Below are 19,117 nucleotides of genomic sequence, written 5' to 3'. Positions count from 1 at the left end.
AAACCAATCCAGCGTAGTTCAATGGTTGGAACGCACCCCTCTTGAAGTCGTGGTTTCCTCGGCATAGCTTGTGTGATAGCCGGTGTAACATCAGTGCTCCATTCCCGTCAGTCACTCTATGAGGCGCAGGGTTTACTTGGCTGGATGAAACCCACGTTCGCATCGCGGCGCTGGAAGCAAATGTACCGTTTTTGGCGTTTCGTTTTCACGATAGGATTAAGACGGGTTGCTTGAGCTAAGAGCTGAATATGGGAAGTAAGTGGCGTGCGTGAAATCGACCCAGAGAGCGGGACCTAGAAACTTACGAGGCTCATTGAAGCAAGAAAAAGAAAGCGCGGCAACGCAGAGGGAAGTTCGTAGACAGCTCAAAGAGCAAAAGGTCTATTTCTTAATACCAGTACCCAACCCCAAATTCTATCAATACCTACCTTCATCCCCACATCGTCGCCCCCTTCAAATACAGCGTCCCCAATTCGTTCGCCGCCGTGACATTCGATACCTTCAACTTCGACCACCGCTGCTAGCTGCTACTTCTCCATCCCAAACACCCACTCATTCGACCCATTCGCATACACAAAATTATGCCCTCATACTCAAACATCGTCCCTGGCCCCTGGCATGCGTATAGCACGGCCAACGGGTCCCACGTCGCGCGCGACGTGGTATACCCAATATGCCACCGATAAGCCACAGCCACTGGATCTGTCGCGGGCCCCTCCAGCGGTATCGTTGAGCTCGGCGCCGGAAAAGGTCATGGGCTGGGCTAATTATTGATGACTTGCGTGGTGGCGAGCGGGTTGGAGGAGTAGAAGTTGTATTCAGACCATTATGACGAGTTTGGAGACTTTGGCGGCGATGAGGGCGGGGCCGGGGAGCCGGGAGTAGGCGTCAGCGGTGGAGTTGAGGAGGCCGGATAACTGGACACAGGTAGATTAGCTCCGTCGATGAAGACGGAGGGTGTAGCGTACGTTGTCGAAGAAGCCGACGCTAGCAATTGTGACACTGCCATCCTTTTGCGCCGCCAGGGTTTTCCTATACAAGGCCACCGGATCCCATGCGTCCGTCGCGTTGCCCCATGGTAGTGAGCCGTTGGAGTAGTGGTATGCCACTTTGCTCGCGTACTCGCGGCGCTCGTAAAGCCAGTCGTCGAAGAAGGAATCGTTGGTTATGGGCCGCAGAAGGCCGACCGGGACACCAGTATGGCCATGGTGTCCGGCGATGGCGGAGACGGCTAGGGCGGAGGATTGCGTGTGCACGTTGACGGCGAGGAGGTTGACGTTGGGGAGGGTCGAGGCGAGGAAGAGAGCGGCGGTGTCACTATGGAGGTCGTTAGGGGGGTTAGAGATGTAGCGATGAAGGATGGTCGTACTCAACTACGCTAAATATGTCAGCATCAATGATCAGTTGCGTCGTCTCGTGGTGCGCTCCTCCAGTTACGCTGGCAAGCAGCAGAGTGCTACCAATTGCGATGGTTCTGAGGAGTCTGTAAAGCATGTTGCAACGGTCTCGAGCTCAGCCCATTGACAAGGAAACGTGACGGCATTGAAGCCGCACCGGGATATACATTCACCCCATCTTCTGGGGTGGTCGGAGAGTGGCGAAGAATGATCGCTGTCATGGAGTTGAGAAAGACGTTGCTCTCAGGCCATTGCGGGGTCCGAGCTATGTCCTCTCTAATTCAACTGAGGAATCTTGGGAATGTGCCACGCAGATTAGAATCCGAGATCCCACGAAGACATAGATGGGCATGGTGTTGTATTGTGATCAATCATCCGAGCGTATCAAAAGTACCAAAATCCCTAGCATTTGTTCATATATACCATCATTACAGACGCCGAACAAGATACCGACAAGGGACAGCTCGTTGACCGTCGAGCTGGAATAGATCGACTAGAAGGCCTGGAATACTCCAAACTCCCAACTTCCCTTCAACGAAGGTGATGAAATAACTGTAGTCGACGTGACGTCGACACCACTCAAGCAGCAACCTCAACGACACCCATCCTCTTTCCACCAATCTCCCCATTCCCCTCCAGTGGCAACTCCCAGAAGTTCTTGACAACCGGCGCACCCTCCTTCTTACCATGGCACGGACAGCCCTTAACATCGTTGTACATCTGGGCCATCTCCTGGTTCCCCTTCTCTCCCGTGACCTTCTTCAGCACCTCCGGATCCGGATCGTTGAAGACAGGCTGCATCAGATCATCCAGATCCTCATCTGACGACGAACTGTCATCGTCCGACGGATCTAGTGCGGGTGGTTGCGGCGGCCTCGAACTTCCAGACGGGAATCGCATCAAGCCTAGCCCATCCTCCTCATCGTCTTCGTCAACAGCTTCGTCCTCAGAGCTACTCTCGTCGATTCGTTGCGGCGGTGGTGACCTTCGGGCCCTCTTTTCTGCAGCGAGAGGCGATGGCTTGTGATGTGTTGATTTGACTCCGCCCGCGCCTTTGAACTTGACATCAGAGGAGTGGTCGCCCTTCTCGATTCCTTCCTCGATTTCGACCAGGCGGAGCATCAGATTGTCAAGCACGACGGCGTGGCCGAGCACGAAGCGCCAGTCGCGATCCTTCCGGTCAGGCCGGTTGATGGCCATGTGGAGCTTGCATTGCGCTGTGTGCGCGAGCGTGGTGGTTTCCCTGAGGGACATGGTAGTGGGAGCGAGACGTGGTTCCTGAATGTGTATGTTGACTGAACTGAATTGATTTAGATTGGTGATTTGTGAGCAGTGAAGTTCTGTTAAGATATTGGGATGGGTTTTCAGTAGGTTGTTGAGACTGAAGTTTCCGGCCGAGTGGTAATAGGGCTCGATTGCTTAATTCGGAGTCAGAAGTTCGATTGATGACTATTCAAGCCCATTCTGAAAAGCGCCTGGACTAAGAATGTGTTAAAGAGAGGTTGATTAACAATCACGCTTATGCAGCACTCCGCTAGTCCCGCAGCGATCGACTGGGTTTCTGTAGGTGATGGGTAAAGTGAGGTCAGTGTCACAGGTAGGTTGTTGAGATAGATATGGATGGAGTGAAAGGCTCGGGGATGGAGTGAAAGGCTCGGCGATGGATTGATGCGGGTTCCATCGTGTGGGGTAGTCACGTGGCTAAGACAAAGATCGATGGACTCTTCGACTTTCACCCTGCTGGCTCTTTGTAATATCCAATACACTCTTATACAACAGCCTCCGTGTATAGCGACTAAGGTTCTCGTAGCGATGTGGAGCGGTGGGCATGGTATGGAAGGTCACGTGACACCACTCAAAAATCTAATCTCGAAGTCTCTCCTCGTCTGCCTTCAACACCATTATTACCTAATTGCCAACACAACGTGTCTACTATGCCTCGTACACTGTAGATACGTCATTTTTCTAATATAGGGCCCTATACAGTGTGTCTATCACGGATGAGTCAACTCACTCCGATCTATATCCTCGCGCATATCATTTATTTTCAGCCGTCTACCAGCCTGCCAAATCGACATGGCTCCATCCAATCCATCCATACCCCCTCACTAACAGCCGCCGACATCTGTGTTCGATACCATTCATTCCAAGTTTATATTCGTCACCCATGGACTCTAACCACACTCCAACCGCTGCGGGTATCCGTAGGCTCGCATGAATCCCAAAACTCTTCAAGACCTCCCGGATGAATTGTGCACCATCGTCGTGTGGCACATCCATAAGAGCTCAAAAGTCGGAGAGCTAGAACACCTGGCACTTGTATCCAAGAATTTTGCCAACTCTGTGCAAGAGGTCCTCATTCAAGCTGTTGATATCACACAAGGCCACTCTCCGGGGTGGAGTAATGAACCAGCTCGACTCGCAGTTCTCTTCAATATTCTAGGCTGAAATCTGGGGCTTGCTAGAAAGGTCCGAAGTCTGCGATTGACCCATTTCAAAGTTGGATCGCTGTCGCTAGCTAAGCTCGGCATACGAATTTTACCAGCACTGATAGGACAAGTGCGTTATACAAAGCTTGAGAAAGAGACGAAGCAGATGTGCCTAATTGCAATGGTCAGCGGCAGCGAGTACTTTTATACGGCCGTGGTTGCTACTCTCTTGTCGGTGATTCCGAACTTACAAGGACTTGACTTGGGCGTTGGTAACTCCAAAACGAGTCTCCTAACAACACTTGCTTTGCTCCCTTCAAAGCCAATCTTGGGCTCCCTAAAGGTACTCGAGTTTCATGGCTTCGGGGGCAGAGGATGCTATTTCTCAATCGGATTGGGCTCTTATGCCTCGCTTCTCCATCTTCCCTCCTTACAGAGGCTCCAAATGTGGCACTTTCATCAAACCGAACCGCTGCCTTCATTTGAGAACCGACTCGGGACTCTAGCAGATGGCTTAGCCTCGCTGCCTAGCCGCACTCTTTCTTCGGCTCCGGCGTGTCTTCACTGCATCACGCTCTTGACAGCGCCGCGTCGAAATAGCATACTCGAATTGTGAGGCATGCCGAGTTTCAACGTCCTTCAAGAACAATTAGCACGCGAAATATGCACCTTCTAAACACCCGCATGCGAAAGCTGGAATGTTTCCAGAGCAAACCTCCACCCTATGCCATCCTTTCTCGCACGTGGGAAACGGGGTAGGTGAGCCAACAACGGGGGAGCGAAGGCATCCTCCGGGATAGAGCCTTCTGGCCCTCCACGCACAGCCTCCTCAGGCTCGCAACCAATGCCACTCCGTCTTCATCGCAGGAGAACGACCGCTAAACTTTCCCGACCTACCCCCTGGCTCCCCGCACCCCGCACTTCCCCAACATCAAACCTCCATGCAAACTCAAGTCTGGGGTGCGGGGACATGGATCAGCCCTTTGTGCTCCATATGAATGCCGCTAGTAATGTCCCCACATCCACTCCAACAGGCGAACAGGCATTCACAATCGGTTTTTCGGCTCATAGTCACTGCAACCGGGCAAGGTATCGGCGAAGATTTAAATCAATTTGCGAAGCACAGGTCCGCATTCTTACTTTTGAGCAAGCCCGTCCTATTTATCACCATCAGGCCCTCCTACTTTAGCGTTGCTAGACAGAAGCCTATTTCTCTGAATATTTGAAAGTAGCGACTGAAAATGACTTTTACTGCTCTCCTTCCATGGGCGACCACAAGCCTTTCAAAGGTTGTTTTGATCGTGCCAGTTTTGGTTGTGAGTGTGAAGCAACTGCTCGACAATAGACGTTCTAGCTGATCCTACTCTTAGACAGTCTACTGTATATACCAGATTTCTCTTCATCCCTTGCGACGCCTCCCAGGACCCTTCTCGGCCAAGATTTCTCCTTTGCCGCTGGTTATTCAATGCCGGAAAGCCCGGAGATCGGCTTGGGTTCTAGAGCAGCATGAAAAGCATGGTGCCATCGTGCGGATTGCCCCCAATCACGTTTCTATGACCGACCCAGAGGCTATCAATCAAATATATGGACACAAGACGGGATTTCTGAAAGGTCCATTTTATGAAGATAAGGTTCCTCCCACCAACGCTTCTGGACTCCACAACTGACCCTACCCACCTTTCAATCAAATAGAGCCTGTCTTGTTCAATACACGTGATCTAAGTATCCACCAAAGGAAACGAAAATACGTCAATCCAGCATTCTCAGCAAGACACTTGCAGGCCTTTGAAGAGCACATGACTCCCAGCATCACAAGGCTCGTACAGTTCATGCAAGCATGTGTTGCTGAGGCCAAGTCTTTTGACTTTTGCCGTTGGTGTAGGCCTGCCTTCTTCCCCAACCTTTGATATGTACCTAACTTCGCTAGCAAACTTCTTAGCTTTCGATGTCATTGGGGAGTATGCTTTTGGAAGCCCATTTGGATTCCTGGAATCTGGACGAGACGATTACAACTTGATCCACACGGTCGACACCCGCGGAGAGGTGCTAAACACAATGGGTCATCTGCCTCGCGGGATACGACCGTATATGAAGCATTTTCGCATTGATCCATTCTTTTACAACGGTCTCCGAGCGACGGCGAGTCTAGAGGCCATTGGGCGAACGGCGTTTGGCAAGCGCAAGGCTGATACTTCCACCGCACGTAAAGACTTGATGAGCTTCTTACTCAACGCTAAAGACCCTGATACTGGAGGTCCACTTCCCGACAAGGAGATCCTTGCTGAGGCAATCAGCTTCATTGTTGGCGGCAGTGATACGACAAGCAGCACAATGACCAACTTCATGGACTTTGTTTCTCGAGACCAAAAGCTCCAGGCTGAGATTTTTTCGGAGCTCTTGGACGCCTTCCCAGGGCCGCGAGATCCTGATTGGGTCGCATCAGACGAGGTCTCAGGAAAATTGCGCCTTCTCAACGCCACGCTCAAAGAGGTGATGCGCTTGAGACCAACGAGTTCTACGGGTCTTGAGCGCGTGGTTCCAGAGGGGGGTAGGGAGGTGGCTGGCACATTCATACCGGCAGGTTATTTGGTCAGTGTGCCGACAGTCGCCATCCATCACAACCGCCAAATCTATCGTGTATGTACTCCTGCAACGTTGGTAGCATATGTTCTAATGACTGCGTAGAATCCGGAAAGGCTGGATCCTCAGCGCTGGCTTGCGGAGGATGCTCATGATTTGACGAATTACTTTGTGCCCTTCTCAACAGGACCACGAGCTTGCGTCGGTAGAAAGTAAGCACAGACACATGGTTCTCGATGGGTATGCGCTAATGCTAACAAAACGCAGTTTTGCGTGGATGGAGATGACGAAGACACTTGCAACAATCTTCCGTTTGTTCCGATTCGAGCGTACCATTTCCCAGCCGTCAGAGTCCCGGGAAGGCTTCTTTGTCAAGATCATGGAGTGCAATGTGAGCGTCAGCTTACGACCGTCGGAATGAGAAAGGGATACGTGGAATAGAACTACATGAAATTAAGATTCGTGTTGCCCCCAATGTCTTGCAATTTGAGCCACCGCGAAGATGCAGACCTTTGCGAATTCCTCCACGCGCTGAACTCTGGAATCTCGGGGCCGCGGCGGCTTATGCGTTCGTAGAGAAGGCTTCTCTGGGTAGTTATAATATAGAAGGAAGAAGTCGTTTCTAGTCTTCCTATCACATTCTGCTCTTTTAGAAGTCGTTGGAGGCATTGATGGAGCAATATTACCAATGAATTGAATAAGGTTATTACACACACGATTAGGTTGGTTCGAACTAGCGATTTATTTATTGTCATTATTCTAACCAGAAAGTGGAATGGGTAAGCCAAGTCCAGGCAGCGTTATGTAGAATTATGTATTAATGCGTAAGGAGAGGAGGCAGGAGGCAGTAGCAAGTGAATATTATTGGGATAGAGGAGGAGTATAAGCCTATCTCAAAGTTCCAGCTCCATAAAATATTGAACACTTCAACATGAATATTGGAGTGCTCGGGCCTTTCACGGAGCTGGCTTCTGTATGACGCCACCAAGCCCCCTCAATTCGTCCTAAATCACCGTAGTGAAGTTACGGCAGATGATAAAAGATTCCCTCGCAGAATTCGTCCTAAATCATGGGGTGCATCCCCTTCCCTTGCGCACCCCGCTTCAGGGGCGGGCAATGTTACATAAGTAAGTCCGCCCTTTCCCCGCGCACCTACCCGAGGGCCGTCCTCGATTGCCCCCAGCACGTCCGACGACAGCTCACATCGGCCGGTATCTCTTCCTCATCGTACGCGCCGAGCGATGGATGCAGACGGGAGAAGCAGCATGGGCAGCGGCAGCGGCACCAGCAAAAGGCGGCGCATCGCAATGGCCTGCCAGGCATGTCGCACGCGGAAGTCTCGGGTAATGGCCCCTTCTCTCTCACACCTCACCTCGCTTGGGCATGGCATCAACTGACCGCGTGTGGCTGCGAAGTGTGATGGTCGGCGGCCACAATGCTCAACGTGCGACGAGTTGGATTTTGATTGCATCTACGTGGCGTCCGCAGCATCTTCGAATGTGATCGTAGGGAAACAGTAAGCGTCTGGTATATGTTTGTCTTGCAATTGGTTACAACGGCCAATAGATTTTTTGCTGCACTCGAGCATCGCCTGTCAGATATTGAGCAGAGATTGGACGGCATCAGCAACGGTCACGATACATCGCCGCTGCAGCCGGGTTTCTCTACGAGCCAGGGCAGACAGGCGTGTGTCGCGGACGAAGGGGGCCGTTCCATCTCCAACCGCCGTTCTGGACTGGTCGCAGTCGACGATGTAGACGCACATGATGGTGCCAACGAAGATTCGACAGATGGCATGGGAGCAATCGTCTTTACCGATGAGGAGGATTCCGGCTTTTTTGGTGAACACGAGCAGTAGTGACGCCGTCAATTGAGGAGTCACTGACAAGGCAATAGGCCCTTCATCGAACATCGCTTTCACTCGTCATTTATCTCGAGCGGTAGCCCGGCTGTCATCCACTGACCATACTTATCCAACGCCAGGCACCCACGATGGTGGACTCATGAGAGTGTCTCGACCCCCGTCACCATCAAGAACTCAAGACGGCAGGAGCCGAGGCCATTCAAGATGGCAAACGTTGAATCTCTTCGCTTTACCGCCAGAAGACGAAACCCTTGACCTGGTGCAGCGGTATTTTTCTAATACGGGTTTGTTGTTTCCTTACGTTCACGAAGAAACCTTTCTAGAGACGTACGGGGCCATGAAAAGGACCAACTTTACAAAAGTTCGTAAGACATGGCTGGGGCTCCTGAACATGGTGTTGGCGCTTGCGACCAGCACAACTGTCTCGAACGCAACCACTGCGGAACAGCGGGCAGAAATGTCAGATGTATATTATCAAAGGGCATTGGGTCTGTGTGATAAACACGTCTGGCGAGGAGCAAGCATAGAACTGGGTAAGTGTTCCCCTGCTTGCGGCGCCGTACTGCGAAACCATTCCAAACACCCTAAAATACTTACTATTCTCTTCGTACAGTTCAATATCTTCTCATGATGGGGCAGTATTTGCAAGGAACTCAGAAGTCTACGCAAACTTGGAATATCCATGGACTAGCCGTTAAGGCTGCTCTACAACTCGGGCTGCATTCGGCTGAAGCTAGTAAAAAACTGTCACCTATCGAACAAGAAACCAGTAAACGATTGTGGTATGGTTGTGTCATCTTAGACAGGTGAGTTGTCTAATGTTCGATTGGTATGACTTTAGCTATAGATATTCATATCATCTAGGACACTTAGCATGACCTTTGGTCGGCCTGCAGCAATTCCGGACAGCTATGTCAGATTGGCATTGCCGGTTGATTTTGATCACATCGCTCCAGAAACTTCAGCGGAGGATCCACGAAAGCGGAACAGCACCCTGTTCTTTACCATGACAATGTGCGGAAATATTCAGGTGCTTGCCTAACACGACTGACTTCAAGCAGCACACTTTACAAAGTAATGTGGAACGTGATAGACCTCCTATATGGGGCCAACATTGGCTGTGGAGCATCCGCCAACGTTTTTGAGGTTATGGCATCCCTGTTCAAAATGGAACAGCAGCTTATGGCGTGGGAGCGTTCTCTACCAGCTAACATGGCCCTCCGGAAATCGCAAGAGATTTCATCGGAAGAGGACGATACCGAGCGCTACAGGATCATTCTAACTTTACGTTATCACAACCTCCGTATTCTGATTCACCGTCTTGTGGTGGTTCGGTTCCTCGATACTTGTGGCAAGGCTGACCGTGACGAGCAGGAGCTCGCATTGCTCCGGCAGATCGGGTCGAACAGTGTGCAGATCTGTGTTCACTCATCACTGGAGATCATCTCTATCGTGAGTACTATAGTTCACTCGACTGGTGTGCGCCAAGTCTATCTGGGTGCATGGTGGTTCTCCCTCTATTATGGTGCGCCGCCTAGTCTGCCATCCGTATCAAAGAAATGTCAAGCTAACCGGCATTAGTCTTCAATGCAGCGCTTGTGATATCTGCGTGCATACTAGTCGACCAGAAGACTGGTCTCACTGGCGCTGCTACATCTTTGCCAGATTTGCTAGGCGGAGTCGAGAGACCATTGCAGACAGCAGTTGGCGCCCTGAGGCTTCTTGACAAAGGGAATAGAATGGTGGAAACCTGTGCCGCATTCTTGAATCGCTTGGGCCAAGTTATAATATCACTCGGTAAGTCATTTTGGTGTCTTAACCGCACTTACCAAAACATACTAATGCATCGCACAGCATCGGACTCTTCCACTGGTATGCCGCTACAGTTACCATTTCTAGGGAATGACGACACCCTGTTAAACTCCTATGGTGGGACGCAGGCCGGGAATACAAACCTCCAGTCCCCTCTGGGCATGGATCTTGGCGAGTTCATAATGGAGAGGGATCTAGACTTCTTGAATTACTTTGCCGTCAATCAGCCTCTTTCTAATGCTATTCCACCAGAAGGGGGTCATGGTTAGGAAGCTTCGTTTGTCAATTGCTCCGCACCTGCTAGTACAAATACTTGCAGTATTATTTAGTTTCTTTTCATTAGTGAAGATGCCCAACCTCACTCTCAGCTAAAAATAGCTTGCATTTCAAGTGCGCAACACATGTGTATTATACAGACAATCAATCTAACAATGAAATACAGTCCCATATAACGAATTTTAGAATAGAGATAAAGCATTTGCCATCGCAAGAAACGTGTGACCAAGTACGCCAATGTATCAATCCATATCCACAATCTTTGACGTTTGCAATTTCATATTCGAGCGAAAGGGGCAACCGATGCTCAGATTTTCTGGGCGAGCTGCAAAGTATGGAGCAAAGGCATGATCGAGTTGCTGGAATTCTCTTGCGCGTTCAGCCTTTTGTTCTTTTGGCAGTTGTTCAAGCTCGGGCAGATAAGCTGACTGAGGATCCGGACCAAGTGTTTCCATCACCCATAGCAGACAGCCAAGTGCAAACACTATGATGGCTTTGAGCACAGGGTTCGGTGGGGTGATCCTATGCGCCGCCAACGTCGTAGGCAGACTCAGCGATGTTGGGATCGCCCTCCCGAGCCAGCGCATTGAAGGTGGAAACCAGCGAAAAGCAAAGTGCTCATAGATAGCCGACGCAATGAGGTGGCCCTGTTCGTAACTTGGGCGAGGCGAGTTTTCGAAGTCCTCGCAGTACTTGATGAGGCCGTCCCAGCTGGGAGGCCAGTCGGTCAGAGGCACTCTGCCTTCGGAGTAAAAAAGCTTGGCCATTTCGGACATGAAGATGTAGGAGGCGATTTTGACCTTCTCAGACACGCCACTAAGGCCCAAACGGAGACGCAGACGATGCATAAATATAGCGCTGAATGCCAAAGTATAGACGTAGTCCTCGTTGTGCGAGAAGTCGCCTGGATACTGCTTGGCCCAGTACTCGTGTCTCTTGTTGATCTTCTCTACCGACTTCTGAGTCCTGGGATCGCTTGGACCATAGTACCACCACGTGTCATTACTTGTTGCTGTCTCCTCGACTCGAGCCGTGGCTGCTGCAAACACTTTGCCGCCATCCTCGCGCCATACAGCTCGAGCACCATGCTCTGTGACCACAAAATTTGGAAATACCAGGGCGTAGATCAGGCTGTTGACGAAGTCGTTTCCGCCATAGCTGGCCGACAGTCTGTATATCTCTTCGTAGTCGACGTAAGGGTCCAGGCTCTCAATCCGTTTTTGAATCCAATGATATGATTTTTTAGGGGTCGTCATGATTTCGAGGTGATCTCTTGAAACGAATCAATGTGAGGTTATTGTTGTGGATGAGATAAATCAGTCGTGGAATTTGCTCTTTCTATGTAAAATTCGGACTGCCCGAACGAATTCCAAATCTAGTGCCGGGGAACTATCGGCATCAACAAAACCCACTTCATCTTGTAACACCCCGCGTCACTTACCTAAATATCAAATTGCGGGGACAGCCTTGGATCAGGCAAGATGCGCGGACAGGCATATCCAGGGATGCGGAGGCGCCGGTATTACGCTGGGGGATTCGCGGCAGATAGAGTGGCAGTCCAGAGATACCTATGAACTACCATGTTTTTACTGCAGAGAACGAGAATACATTCTCGACTTCTCCACAATATACACTTCGATGTCTTGGTCATCTATACGATTGTATGGAACTCTGGATCCATTCGTTGTGTTGCTATGCAAGTTCAAACGATCTAAATTGGGTCTCAGCGGACTGCCATTTTATCTGCCGCGAAGCCTGCCACGCCATACAAAGCGACCCCAACCCCAACTGGATCCCGCCACTGAAACCAGGGTTTATCAATTATGAAATGACGCGCGTTGTGAATATCCATGGATACCTAGGCACGCTAGGTATATCACACAACTAACTTGTGGTTTCCAAATAATAAACACGACGCCGCCGCCACCGCCACAGAAGAGCCACTTGTATGGTAAATGGGTTCCGAATGACGATTACTTACATGCACATTAAAGGTACCGTAATCTTCCTACGTTTATTATTGAAGACAGCTCGTCATCTTCGCCAAACTGGCTTCCATTTGCCTCAAGTGTCTCGGGAAGATCTACTAAGGCTTCATCAATAACTACGTTAATCTAGTAACTCTGGACTAGTACTGTGTGAGAACATTGAATCAGCAGTTCAATTCATTATAAAGTATTGTCATCGCGGGCTAATTATAGCATTTTTGAGATTAGCGCGAACACAGCTGTGTCGATAACGAGATGATTTAAAAGTAGTGATATATACGAAGTTGAACCGGAGTCAATGTCCATTTGCCTGATTGCCGTTGACCTTGAGCCTCTCGAATCCATTCTGGCTTTCATCCAAAACGGAACCGAGAGCTGCGTGTCTACGTCCCCAAACTTTGGCTACCTCAGTCTCTGCATTATACCCATATGCCCACCACTGAGTTACCGGATCACTCCATTGATTTGCACTGGAGAGGAAATGCTTCCCTTCTACCTCGGGTCTCATCGCTTCATCTCGTGCCCTCTGCTCTGGGCCATCCGGGAAATGCCAAATATTACCATTCAGAAGACTTGCTTCCTGCATTTGATAACTGCGCTTCATACGTACTTGCTCAAAAACCTCTAGCGCGAGAGGCACCTGAGCACGATGACTGATAAGGCTGAGAGCTTCCCCGAGAGCGGCCCCATCTTCTACTGCCATTGCGGCTCCTTGAGACATATAAGGTACCATGGCATGTGCTGCATCGCCAAGTATCAGCAAGCGATTGGAGGACGCCACCCATTTTGGGAGACCGGTTATGTTCATCAAAGGCCATTTGATAGTCCGTTCGATCATTCGTATAATCTTCACTAGGCTAAAGGGTGTGGAATTAGTTCATGCCTGTAGTGTTTGACCGGCAGAGAATAACGAACCGTGGATCCCAGTCATGAAAGTATTTGTGCATGTCCTCAATGGCAGTGTCTGCTCTCCAAGTCGCTGGGTCTGAACGATCTACGTGCGACAACACCATGTTGAATGATTTTCCGCCAGCAATTGTATAAGTCATGACATGTCTGTCTTCTCCAATCCTGGTAGTAAATCAGTTTTGGTCAGAGTGGAGTCAGGCTGAAGCTTCTACACTCACCATATATTTAGAGACGGCTTTTCCAATAACCACGCAAGTTCCGGATCGGCTTTGATCTTCTCGACATCAACAGTAGCACGATAAGCAGCGAATCCAGTTGCAGTAGGCTTCTTGTCGTTCTCCTTTAGGATTTCTCGTCGAGCAATGGAGTTGATCCCTGCCAGGTATTTAGCATCATAATCTACCGAGCTCTTTTTGCCCAATATCGGAATTACCATCGGCTGCTACAACCAAATCTCCTGTGTACGAGACTCCATTTGCTAGCTGGACAGCCCCAGCATCTGCATTATATGCTTCAACTTTGCACCCCACGTGCACAATAACTCCCAACTTCAATGCACATCTGTATAGAGCATCATGGAAATGCGCTCTATGCACGACGTAGTACGGGGCACCGAAGTTCTCTTGGAAATCTGGCACAAGCTTCGTGTATCCGATTTTCTCGCCATTTTGCCAACGCAGAAAGCTCATACCCTCCGGCTCAGTAACTTTGCTGCCGAAGAAGTCCCCTAACCCCCAACTCAGGAGAAGCCGTGTTGAATTCGATGGTATTTGTATTCCCGCTCCGACCTTTTGGTGCATGTCAGCAGTAGCTCTTTCCACCCAGAGAGAGTACAGGGCTTGCCTCTCCGAGGGCTGGCGCCTGCTCAAGAACAGTTACAGTGTGACCTCGGCGGGATAAAGCAATAGCTGTTGCAAGTCCTCCTAAGCCAGCCCCAACAATGATGATATTTAGCAGGACAGCCGCCCGTGGTACCTTAGCCGAGTCTTGATTTTCGTTTCTTCCATTTTGCGAAGCAGATATATTGTGGTGCCGAAGGAATTGTAGACTTTGTGTAGGGTAGGATGGTTCGAGTATCTTGGGCGCCATTGCGATTCTTTACGGGCAAGCCAAGACGAGGATCTTGTTCATAGACGAGCAAGGCCACAAAAATCAGAAAAGAATTGGTAAATAAGAGAGGAGCAGATGAAAGAGAGGCAGGAGATACTTCAGTAATCAACTCCTCCTGTTTCTATATTCAACTGTTTGTTCTAGAGCGAGTTGTCTAGACTGTAGCACCATATCTGGTCACTTGAAACGGTTTGCACTCGTGCATTCTGGCAGTAAACTTGCCTGATTTTCCCCGGCGACTGTCCGACGATGCCGACATTCTGGACCTTTGGTGCTCCCCCGCGCGCCGCTTCCGATCCTTCCCCGGTGCCTGTCTTCCGTGTTCTTCGGCAGATTCATCGCAGCACATCGCGCCCGAAGTGTTTCGCTGTGCAGGTTGTTAACATCACATGCCAGGGCATCCTCATGGGTCTACAAGGGACGCAGCGAAGAGTGATGACGATCAAGTCGCGACATCGATATCAGAGTTGTGGCACAATAGAAGTATTTCATTGACCCTCGTCGACATCTAGCGGAGTGAAACTCTACGAATTTTACAATCTCCATAATGGCATCTCTCACACAACCCGAAATGGCTAGCCTTCCTATCTCCACTAAGGACCACGACACCCAGGAACTGCTTTCCATCCTTGGGGAGACTCATACGAAGCCGCTTTGGGCCCAAATGACTCGATTAAACCCACCCCTTCCAGATCCCAAAACTATCCCACATGTTTGGAAATATGACGAGATCCGCCCGAACCTCATACGAGCCGGCGAACTGATCACCGAAAAACAGGCGGAGCGACGCGTGCTTATGCTCGTCAATCCTGCTCGAGGTAGACAGCCCTAATTCCCATGTGTATCCCTTCCGCTCTGTAGATTTGACTAAGAAATCGAGCAGATGCACCTTTCACGACCGACACGCTCTATGCTGGCCTCCAGCTTGTCATGCCCAACGAGACTGCGCCCGCCCATCGCCATACCGCTTTTGCAATGCGCTTCATCATTGAAGGGACCGGGGGCTTCACGGCCGTTCATGGCCGACGAATCAAGATGCAGCGTGGAGACGTTATCTTGACGCCAACGTGGAACTGGCACGACCACGGCAAAGACGGCTCAGGCCCCATGATCTGGCTTGATGGACTTGACCTGCCAAACTTTGTCCACTTTCCGGTACATTTTGTGGAGCACTTTGCGCAGCCTCGATACCCCGCTGAGGATATCGATACTTCGAACTCGCCAATCGTCTTCCCCTGGGCAACCATGCGAGCCACGCTTGACGCCGAGGATAAGGACTGGGTCTCGAAGCCATACCTGAAAGCCGATGGCAGCGAAGGTAAGGTCTGTCTGTCTTTTCCAGTTTTACTTGCTAATGCCCTAATCCTATAGTCAGCAAGATCCTAGGTGGCTCAGCAGCACGCCTCGCACCAGGCAAATCTTCGCCTGCAGTTCGAGAGACTTCATCAGCTGTTGTTCACGTTATCGAGGGGAGTGGCCATTCCCAAATTGGAGACAAGGTCATCACTTGGAAGAAAGGCGACACCTTCTGCATCCCAGCTTGGTTTAGATACCAACACTTTGCCGATCAGGGAGAAGATGTCTATCTGTATCGGTTTGACGACAAACCAATGTTGAAGTCGTTGGGATTCTACCGTGCGGATGGTGTGGACCTCGAGTCGCTGGTCTCTGAGTAGGTTATGCTACATTTTATGTATATACTTCGGGATTTTCGACTCAAAGGTAACGCTCATAGCATGATTGGACTATGATGTCCGGAAGACGAAATATAACTCCTGATACGAAGCCAACTTTCTTAACAAGTGCCCTAGTTCTGATAACTCCTGAATATGGTCTTCTGTAACAATAATTGTTGGAAATAGCCCTGCTAAGCTTTTTGGATATGCCCACCTTGGTATTAATGAATTTGAACTTGGTTTAGGGCGGATTATAGGCAACGCAGGTACTCAGGTTGAAAATTGATGTGAACTCTGTCTTATTTCGGGGGCCCGAAGGCCAAACTATATACTACGTAGGAAGTGACTGTATGCATAGGCAGAAGCACTAATTGGAGGCAGCAGTAGGCAGCATTAGGCAGGGTAGGCCACCGTACCCCAACCCCTCTCTGTAGAAGTTGTAACTGGCTAGGCATGTAGGCAGCTACTATGCCAGCAACTCCAAGTCTGTACGTAGGTGACCGTGAACCGTATGAGTTGTTGATCCTAGGTTGTAGCTGTTACAACCCGAGTCAGGTCGTGCGGCTTTACATTATTTGCAATCTTAGTTGCAATGAGGGCACTGAGGGCACAAAGACTGTATCAAAATACGAAGCACATCCTAATAGCCTCAATCGATTCCAGTCGTATCTAGCTATCTATTTTATTCACGCAGTGATGTGAGAAGCAACCCTGTATATATAGAATCTCATGATGCAAATTCAACGCCGTTGCGAAGTGTGCCGATTTTGTCAATGACCACCTCCATCTTTGTTCCTGGAACCAGATATTGTGGCGGATTCAATCCGGCACCAACCCCTGATGTATAGTTTTAGCTGGATTACTGCTCTCAAAAAGTTCGGAAAAGCTCACCTCCCGGGGTTCCTGTCATGATGATGCTTCCTTTCTTCAAGGTGGTACCCGAACTCAGGTACGATATGAGGTAGGCACAATCAAAGAGCAGATCAGCCACATACTCTTCTTGTCTTGTATCCCCATTGACAATCGTCTTCAGCAACAATTTGCTCGGGTCGCCGATGAGCTCGGCATTGACCAGACATGGGCCAATGGGCGCAAATGTGTCGAAGCCTTTCGAGAATCCCCATTGAGGGATACGTCCTGCAAACGCAGGATCACGTTGCAGCTTACGCGAAGAAATGTCGTTGCCACAGGTGTAGGCGGCAACGTAATCTAGCGCGTCTTCTTTTGAGACGTTTTTGGCATCTTTGCCAATGACTATTGTCTAAAGTGTAAATAGGTCAGCGGGAGCATAACCTGCCCTAGAAGAACTCTACTACGTACTAGTTCACCTTCGTAATCCGCTTGATCATCTTGGGCAATCTTTGGCACAACCACGTTGGCACCATGGTCCAAAATGCATGTCGTGGGCTTGAAGAATATGAACGGGAAAGGGGGCGGGCTTCGGCCGGCTTCCTTGACTAAAGATTGCGAGGCCCCCATTAGCATTGAATCACGTAGCGAGAAACTTCCGAGATGATGGTTGTATTTCGGTACACGATCTCTGATGAAATTCTAGTGCACGACATACTGTGCTTCGCGTAATTCAATCCTATACAACGCAGGATGTCCACATCATCCTGCGCAAGCGGGCCTAATAGCTGCTTCACGGTGACAACTTCGTCTGTCACCCTTGTACGCCCAGTCGTGTCATAGGGATCCGAGCCGGTGATGACTTTTGCTTGGAGTTTGGTTTCTTCAGTGGTGTTGCCCAGGTCGAAGTCTGGCGACGGCAAAATCGGGTCTCCACGCAGAACGCGGCCGTCCGTGGCGACGAAGCGAATGAACCTTTCCCACACAACCTTCATAATTGACGATGAAACGAATGCAGGACGACTTTCACGATGTGGTGTGTGAGAAAGGCCCGCCCTTCGCCTCTCATGCTCTATTCCTAACTCCAAAGCCGGCTCACTGCCGAAGGCACGTCTTGCAAACACGGTTCGGAGCCAACGCACTCCTGGTCGGGGAGAGATCGGGGAGAGGACGGGGAGAGATCGGGAGGGGCTACCCTCGTCCTTCCCATTCGCTAGAACTAATTACGTAAGAGTAGAAGAATTCGCTAAGCCTAAAGAGAAGGACTACGAGTTACCTCGAACAACTTTACATTCCCAATATACTAGCGAATTAGCGGCGTGCCTCTCTAGGAAACAAGGCGTACCGCCAGGACGAGATGGAAACCTGCGATGTTTCTTTCTGCCCCCAACGTTTCTGCCTTGCGATCCCCGAAGTTGGGGTGGTCAGTAATTCCCGAGCTTTCCAGTGGATACTCTTTTCGAATCCCGCCTTCTCGACTGCCTTACGGCTGATTTGATTCTCAGCCTGACCCCCAGGAGCCCCATGGTCGATTCTGGAGGCTAGGTATGTAGCTAAGATATGTAGCCTCTCAGATTTGACTGCGCCACGGCACTTCTACCGTGTGAACTTATTCTGCCTTCTGCGTAACAATGCCGACACTGCTCGCATGTATCCCTCGATGAGTGCCCTCTACTGAGCCCAGGTTAGCTTCTTTGCATACATTTAGCATCCTTCAAAATGTCCCGTTCTGTTCACGTCCCTTTCGCTCGAAAGAGTGGGTCGAATGTCGAGATCCCGCATCAGCCTGGTGCCTCCTCGACCTCCCGATCTATCAAGGGCAAAATTGTCACAGACGGTGTCACAGCCGGCCAGTCTTCTACCGGAGAATTGCGGTTACCATCCGTACAAGCTAAATGTAGCAAATCGCCTCGACCTTTACATCCCAAGAAGTCTTTGGATCTCGCCAGAGCGACGAAGAATTCTTTTCAGGAAGATATTTCCTCTAGCGAAGAAGCCTCCTCTATCAGTCAGTCTTTTCGAAGTCCAGCACGCGATGGCAAAGTCTTCCCTGAAATTCCAACGGAGACTCACCGAAACCCCGACCTGCCTAATATCGGAACCCAGCATTACCGTGTACTTCGAGAACTACATTCTTTGTCGGCTAGCTACACGGTTTTCCGTGATCATGTTGATACTCCCAGTGGACTAGCGGATGAGACCTCGAGCCATTCAACACGAGGATGCC

The 19,117-nt window shown here is 50.2% G+C and overlaps 9 protein-coding genes across 9 annotated transcripts; 3 read left to right on the top strand and 6 right to left on the bottom strand.

Annotated features, from left to right (window-relative positions):
- Positions 1 to 818: 818 nt before the first annotated feature.
- BDZ99DRAFT_483852 (uncharacterized protein) lies at positions 819 to 1,494 on the bottom strand (the record flags this gene model as incomplete). The annotated part of the gene is made up of 3 exons (XM_033722608.1): positions 819 to 917; positions 969 to 1,317; positions 1,370 to 1,494. The coding sequence occupies 3 exons, from the start codon at positions 1,492 to 1,494 to the stop codon at positions 819 to 821; spliced, it is 573 nt and encodes a 190-aa protein (XP_033568241.1).
- Positions 1,495 to 1,743: 249 nt separating this feature from the next.
- Positions 1,744 to 3,023, bottom strand: BDZ99DRAFT_469790 (uncharacterized protein). Its single transcript, XM_033721585.1, has one exon. The coding sequence runs from the start codon at positions 2,649 to 2,651 to the stop codon at positions 1,977 to 1,979; it is 675 nt and encodes a 224-aa protein (XP_033568240.1). The 5' UTR covers positions 2,652 to 3,023; the 3' UTR covers positions 1,744 to 1,976.
- A 2,299-nt stretch (positions 3,024 to 5,322) lies between these two features.
- BDZ99DRAFT_403657 (cytochrome P450) lies at positions 5,323 to 6,827 on the top strand (the record flags this gene model as incomplete). Its single annotated transcript, XM_033716353.1, has 5 exons — positions 5,323 to 5,457; positions 5,521 to 5,704; positions 5,754 to 6,463; positions 6,512 to 6,618; positions 6,674 to 6,827. Coding segments are annotated over 5 exons (1,290 nt in total), but the record flags the coding sequence as incomplete, so codon positions are not given.
- A 765-nt stretch (positions 6,828 to 7,592) lies between these two features.
- On the top strand, positions 7,593 to 10,536 carry BDZ99DRAFT_456469 (uncharacterized protein). Its single transcript, XM_033718479.1, has 9 exons — positions 7,593 to 7,749; positions 7,822 to 7,922; positions 7,973 to 8,247; positions 8,303 to 8,803; positions 8,884 to 9,076; positions 9,135 to 9,284; positions 9,332 to 9,795; positions 9,852 to 10,067; positions 10,125 to 10,536. The coding sequence occupies exons 1-9, from the start codon at positions 7,648 to 7,650 to the stop codon at positions 10,349 to 10,351; spliced, it is 2,229 nt and encodes a 742-aa protein (XP_033568238.1). The 5' UTR covers positions 7,593 to 7,647; the 3' UTR covers positions 10,352 to 10,536.
- BDZ99DRAFT_469788 (uncharacterized protein) lies at positions 10,287 to 11,669 on the bottom strand. Its single transcript, XM_033721584.1, has one exon. The coding sequence runs from the start codon at positions 11,612 to 11,614 to the stop codon at positions 10,601 to 10,603; it is 1,014 nt and encodes a 337-aa protein (XP_033568237.1). The 5' UTR covers positions 11,615 to 11,669; the 3' UTR covers positions 10,287 to 10,600.
- Positions 11,670 to 12,511: 842 nt separating this feature from the next.
- Positions 12,512 to 14,344, bottom strand: BDZ99DRAFT_456465 (salicylate hydroxylase; the record flags this gene model as incomplete). The annotated part of the gene is made up of 5 exons (XM_033718478.1): positions 12,512 to 13,203; positions 13,262 to 13,417; positions 13,474 to 13,630; positions 13,689 to 14,043; positions 14,090 to 14,344. 5 exons carry the CDS (start codon positions 14,342 to 14,344, stop codon positions 12,642 to 12,644), a joined length of 1,485 nt encoding a protein of 494 aa, XP_033568236.1. The 3' UTR covers positions 12,512 to 12,641.
- Positions 14,345 to 14,936: 592 nt separating this feature from the next.
- On the top strand, positions 14,937 to 16,041 carry BDZ99DRAFT_403703 (RmlC-like cupin; the record flags this gene model as incomplete). The annotated part of the gene is made up of 3 exons (XM_033716356.1): positions 14,937 to 15,183; positions 15,249 to 15,683; positions 15,737 to 16,041. 3 exons carry the CDS (start codon positions 14,937 to 14,939, stop codon positions 16,039 to 16,041), a joined length of 987 nt encoding a protein of 328 aa, XP_033568235.1.
- Positions 16,042 to 16,309: 268 nt separating this feature from the next.
- BDZ99DRAFT_469785 (uncharacterized protein) lies at positions 16,310 to 16,593 on the bottom strand. The gene has a single exon (XM_033721583.1). It carries the CDS (start codon positions 16,494 to 16,496, stop codon positions 16,341 to 16,343), a length of 156 nt encoding a protein of 51 aa, XP_033568234.1. The 5' UTR covers positions 16,497 to 16,593; the 3' UTR covers positions 16,310 to 16,340.
- Positions 16,594 to 16,729: 136 nt separating this feature from the next.
- Positions 16,730 to 17,966, bottom strand: BDZ99DRAFT_469784 (uncharacterized protein). The gene is made up of 4 exons (XM_033721582.1): positions 17,609 to 17,966; positions 17,362 to 17,498; positions 16,933 to 17,302; positions 16,730 to 16,878 (listed from the first exon to the last, which is right to left on the bottom strand). The coding sequence occupies exons 1-4, from the start codon at positions 17,883 to 17,885 to the stop codon at positions 16,769 to 16,771; spliced, it is 894 nt and encodes a 297-aa protein (XP_033568233.1). The 5' UTR covers positions 17,886 to 17,966; the 3' UTR covers positions 16,730 to 16,768.
- Between the last annotated feature and the right edge of the window lie 1,151 nt (positions 17,967 to 19,117).

The sequence above is a fragment of the Mytilinidion resinicola genome, assembly GCF_010093595.1.
Source record: "Mytilinidion resinicola strain CBS 304.34 unplaced genomic scaffold BDZ99scaffold_42, whole genome shotgun sequence".
NCBI classification, from domain to species: Eukaryota; Fungi; Ascomycota; class Dothideomycetes; order Mytilinidiales; family Mytilinidiaceae; genus Mytilinidion; species Mytilinidion resinicola.
The sequence above is the reverse complement of the archived record's forward strand: the minus strand, read 5'-3'. Positions and strand labels throughout refer to the sequence as shown.